General features: G+C 37.8%; 1 protein-coding gene across 4 annotated transcripts in view; it reads left to right on the top strand.

Moving 5' to 3' along the window:
- The first annotated feature begins 1885 nt into the window (after positions 1-1885).
- LOC102258646 (exocyst complex component 1) overlaps positions 1886-5599 on the top strand; it is a 50543-nt gene continuing 46829 nt past the window's right edge. For 2 of the 4 annotated variants that reach the window (XM_005877167.2, XM_005877169.2), the window contains exons 1-2: positions 1886-2024; positions 4453-4583. In XM_005877167.2, the coding sequence (XP_005877229.1) occupies positions 1901-2024; positions 4453-4583 (255 nt within the window). In that variant the 5' untranslated portion in view covers positions 1886-1900. The remainder of the gene's footprint in view (positions 2025-4452; positions 4584-5599) is intronic. The other 2 variants (XM_005877166.2, XM_005877168.2) reach the window with 1 other exon arrangement.

The raw sequence follows: 5599 nt of genomic DNA on the forward strand, positions 1-5599 counted from the left end.
TCTGATATTTTTAAAAACATGTTGAATAACATGAGAAAAAGGAGATAAATGAAAACCTTCTTTTAAAAAAAATCCTTACCCAAGGATATTTTTTCCATAGATTTCTAGAGAGAGTGGATGGGGGTGGGGAGAGAAACATCAATCAGTTACCTCCCACACACACTCCTATGGGGTTGAGGAACCTGCAACCAAGGTATGTGCCCTTGACTGGGAATCAAGCCGTGATTCTTCACTGCATAGGCTGGTGCTCTAACCACTGAGCAATTGGTAAGGGCAGAAACCTATTTTTTTAAAGCATCTTTTTTTAAAAAATATATTTTATTGATTTTTTTACAGAGAGGAAGGGAGAGGGATAGAGAGTTAGAAACTTCGATGAGAGAGAAACATCGATCAGCTGCCTTCTGCACACCCCCCACTGAGGATGTGCAACCAAGGGACATGCCCTTGACCAGAATCGAACCCGGGACCCTTCAGTCTGCAGGCCAATGCTCTGTCTACTGAGCCAAACCAGCCAGGGCAGAAACCTATTTTTTTATAGCAGTTTTATGGGGATAGAATTCATATACCATAAAATTCACCCTTTCCAAGTGTATAATTCAGTGTTTTTTTAGTATATTCACACGGTTATACAACTGTGACTACTGTAATTCAAGGACATTTTCATACACAAAAAAGAAACCCCACACCCATTAGCAGTCACCCCTCATTCCTCTTTCACCCCAGCCCCAGCAACCACACATCATTCTGTCTCTATGAATTTGTCTACTCTGGACATTTTATATAAATAGAATCATAAAATATGTGGTTCTTGGTATCTTGCTTTTTTCACTTAGCATGTTTTCAGGATTCATCAATGTTTTAGCATCTGTCAGTACTTTTGTTACTTTTTATGGCTGAATAATATTCCACTGTATGCATTACATGTCAATTTGTTTTATCAGTTCATCAGTTGATGGATATTAGAGTTGTTTCCACTTTTTGGCTATTGTGAATAATGCTGCTATGACCATGTACAAGTTTTTGTGTGGACGTAAATGTTCAATTCTCTTGGGTATATACCTAGGAGTGGAATTGCTGGATCATATATTAAGTCCATATTTAACTTTTTGAGGAATCGCCAAACTATTTTCCAAAGTGGCTGCACCATTTTATAATAGCCAGTATGAGAGTTCCTTTTTTTCCACATCTTTACCAGCGTTTGTCTTTTCACTGTTACCCACCCTAGTCGGTGTAAAGTGATAGGTATCTCATTGTGGTTTTGATTTAGATTTTTCTAATGTTAATGATGTGGACCATCTTTTCATGTGCTTAAAATGCTTTGCTTGCCCGGCCGTGTGGCCCAGTGGTTGAGTGTCGACTCAGGCACCAAGAGGTTGCTGATTCCATTCCCGGTCAGGGCACATGCCTGGGTTCCAGGCTCAGTCCCTGGGAGGGGGCATGTAGGAGGCGCTGATCTGGGTCTCGTGGATGTTTCTATCTCCCTCTTCCTTCTTCTCTCTGAAATCAGTAAAAAAAAAATTTTTAAATCCTTTTCTCAGTTCTTAATTGGGCTATTGGTCTTTTTACTGTTGAGTTGTAATTGAGTGGTAAGAGATCTTTATATAAGAAATTTATATTTAAAGATTGAGCATGAGTTTTTAAATTTTTTCCTTAACTTTTTATTTTATATTATATTTGGTGAGCACTTCCAAAGATTTTAGAGTTTGATAACACTGGATCTCTAATTTCTTTTTCAGCTTTTTATTTTTATGATGTAGGTATATTAATGTATTAAATCATTCTTCCTGTGCTTATTAGCCATAAATAAGATAATTTTTATCATAAATGGAACAATGTAAGATAGAATGATTTTGAGAATGAGCTTAATATATATATTCCGAATCTTTTCAGCTGAGTAAAGATGACAGCAATCAAGCATGCGTTACAAAGAGACATTTTTACACCAAATGATGAACGCCTACTGAGTATTGTCAATGTCTGCAAAGCAGGAAAAAAGAAAAAGAACTGTTTTTTGTGTGCCACAGGTGGGTATGTAGTAAGAAAAAGTTCTTGTTTGGCATTCTTTTATTTTCTAGAGGACTTTTTTTCCTTTTTAAAATATTCTCATTGTTTCTCTAGCTGAAAAACTGTTGGACCAGCAAATTTATTCTTAAAAAAAATTTTTTAAATTGAGTATTGAGTAGATACAAAAGAATTTCTATTTTATATATATAAAATGACGACTAACCATACCATGATACTTGGGTTTTTACAGACTATTAATACTTTCATTCTGGTGGTTGTGAAATAGTATTTCATTATGGTTTTAAATTGGATCTCCTTAATTAATAATGAGATTGAGCCTCTTTTCACAAATGTATTATCTATTTAGTTTCCTTGTCTAAGAAATGTGCCTGTTGGCCCTGGCCAGGAAGCTCAGTTGTCTGGATAAGCCAAGTTGCGGGTTCGATTCCCAGTCAGGGCATGTACAGGAATCAATCAATAAATGCATAAATAAGTAGAAAAATAAATTGATCTCGCTCTCTCTCTTTCTCTGACTCTATCTCTAAAAATCAATTTAAAAAAAGAAATTTGCCTGTTAAGATCTTTTTCTCATTTTGCTGTAGTGTTGCTTGTCCTTTTGCTGTTTTAAGTTCTTTATATAATCTGGATACTAATCCTTTGTTGTTTATATGCATCCCAGTTTGTGGCTTATGTTTTCACTTTTTATGATGTCTTTTAGTGAAATTTATTATTTTAATGAAATCAAATTAATCAATCTGATTTTTTCCTTCTTCCCCTTTTGGTGTTTTACTTAAAATATCCTTCCCTATCCTAGAGTAATGAAAGTTTTCACCTATATTATTTTCTAAAAGTTTTATAATTTTACCTTTTACATTATAGTCTTTAATTTGTTGTGTTCATGTTTGTAGTGATAAGTGTGAGTGTATCTGTTTCTGGGTTTTTTCTTACATTTGGTTTTTATTTTATCTTGTTTGGTACTTTATTCTTTCACCTAAATTTTAGAATCAACTTGTCAAGTTCCAGATTTTGTTGGGGTTTTTATTGGAATTGTTTTGAATCTGTAGTTCACTTTGTAGAGATCTTGCATTTTTAAATTGAGTCTTCTCCAGGAACATGGTGTAGTTCTCCATGTATCTGGGTCTTTTTGTAATGCCTTTCAGTAAGGTATATGGTTGTAAAGGCTTTATTCCTAGATTTTTGATCCTACCATAGCATTAATATACTTTTTAAGACTTTATTTTTTAGAGCACTTTAAGTTTACAACAAAATCGAGAGGGAGATAGAAATTTTCCATATACCCCTTCCTGCCCCCACACATACATAGCTCTCCCTTTATTAATACCACTCACAATAGCGGTATATTTGCTACCAAAACAAACCTACACTGACACATCACAGTCACCCAAAGTCCATAGTTTACCTTTAGGATTCACTCTTAGTATTGTACTGTCTGTGGTTGTGGACAAATGCATAATGATTTATATCCATCATTAAAGTATCATACAGAGTATTTTCCCTGCCCTAAAAATCTTCTCTGCATTCTGTCTGTTCATCTCTCCCTCACTCCTGGCAACCATTGATCTTTTTACTCTCCATATTGTTGCCTTTTCCAGAATGTCATATAGTTGGAATCACACAATATGTAGCCTTCTCAGATTGGTTTCTTTCACTTAATGCTATGCATTTAGAGTTCACCCATGTGTTTTCCTGGCTTGATAGTTCATTTCTTTTTAGTTCTTGATAACATTCCATTGTCTGGATATACCACAATTTATCCACTCACCTACTGAAGGACATCTTGGTTGCTTTCAAGTTTTGGCAATTATGAATAAAGCAGCTATAAACATCAGTGTGTAGGTTTTTGTGCAGACATTTGTTTTCAGCTCCTTTGGGTAGATGACAAAGAGCACAATGGCTGGATTGTATGGTAGGAGTATATTTAGTTTTGTAAGAAACCGAGAAACTGTTTTCCAAAGTGACTGTACTATTTGCATTCCCACCAGCAATGTATGAGAATTCCTGCTGCTCCACATCCTCGCCAGCATTTTGTATTGTCAGTGTTTCAGATTTTGGCCACATTAATAGATGTGTAGTGCTAGCTTATTGTTTTAATTTGTGGAGCATGTTTTCATATGCTTCTTTGTGACCTGTGTCTCCTCTTGGTGAGGTGTCAAGGTTTTTGGCCCATTTTTTAATCAGCTCTTTTTTCTTGTTGAGTTTTAAGAGCTTCATTTCTCAAGCAGTCTGCCTCTGGCCCTCTAGTATGATTTAGGATTTTTCATTAGTATTCTGAGTATTCTTCAGTCATAGCATTTGTTATGAAATATTGCTCCTTTTTTAGTACAGTGTATAGGCACCTGACAGCTATATTTGCAATGAGTGAATGAATGAATGACAAATGAGTAAGTGAATAATATTTCTAATGTAAGTGTGTGTTTCATTCAACAGTGACAACTGAACGCCCTGTGCAGGTGAAGGTGGTCAAAGTCAAGAAATCTGATAAAGGAGATTTCTACAAAAGGCAAATTGCTTGGGCCCTTCGAGACCTTGCTGTGGTAGATGCCAAAGATGCTATTAAAGTATGGTTTTTTTTTAAGTGCTTTCTTTTTTTTTTTACCTGTGTTCAAAAAGTGTCTTTCATTTTATGGCATGGTATTATGTCTTTTAAAATGGTCTAATCTTGCTGTTTTGTGATCCACTGGTCCATCAGCTAAATAAGAATTAGTCTAAACTGTATCATTCAACTTTCCATTCTCCCATTCCCCACTCTTAGGCTACTGAAAATAAGTACATATATATGTTTGCTTCATTGTTTTTGCTTTTTTTGAGCTACAGTTATGTTTGTGTACAAGACATAAACTAGAGCAAAATAACCTTGAATCTGTGCATATAAGTCAGGTATACTTAGTATAAAATCCATAAATTAATACAGATTTAAAACAGTGTATTGTTGTCTTTTAAAAAATCATTGTTCCAGGAAAACTTAGTTCAAAAACACATCTACACTAATAAAGAGAAACATGGTAATTAGCGTACGACCGCTACCCTTTTCATTGGCTAATCAGTGAGTATATGCAAATTAACTGACAACCAAGATGGCGGCTAATTTGCATATGTTGGCTCCAAGCCACAGACTGAGGCTTTAGGCCTGGGTAAGGGAGGAGCCAGCCAGCGATCGTTGAGCCAGTGATGGTTGATGGCGGTGATGGCAGGGGGAACCGGGGTGGAGCCAGCCAGCGATCATAGATGGCGGCGGCGGAGGGGAGCTGGGGGTGCCCTGGCCCAGGCCTAAAGCCTTGGCCAGAGGCTTTAGGCTTAGGTCGGGGAGGAGCCAGCCAGCGATTGTTGATGTCTGATGGCGGCGGAGGTGGGGAACCAGGGCGGAGCCAGCCAGCGATCAGCTGAGGCGGGAGCTGGGAGTCCCCAGTCCAGGCCTAACGCCTTGGCCAGAGGCTTTAGGCTTGGGCCGGGGAGGAGCCAGCCAGTGATCGTCGATGGCGGCAGCGGAGGCGGGGAGCTGGGGGTGCCCCGGCCCAGGCCTAAACCCTCGGCCAGAGGCTTTAGGCTGGGGCCGGGGAGGAGCCAGCCAGTGATC

The sequence above is a fragment of the Myotis brandtii genome, unplaced genomic scaffold, assembly GCF_000412655.1.
Source record: "Myotis brandtii unplaced genomic scaffold, ASM41265v1 scaffold51, whole genome shotgun sequence".
Taxonomy (NCBI): domain Eukaryota; kingdom Metazoa; phylum Chordata; class Mammalia; order Chiroptera; family Vespertilionidae; genus Myotis; species Myotis brandtii.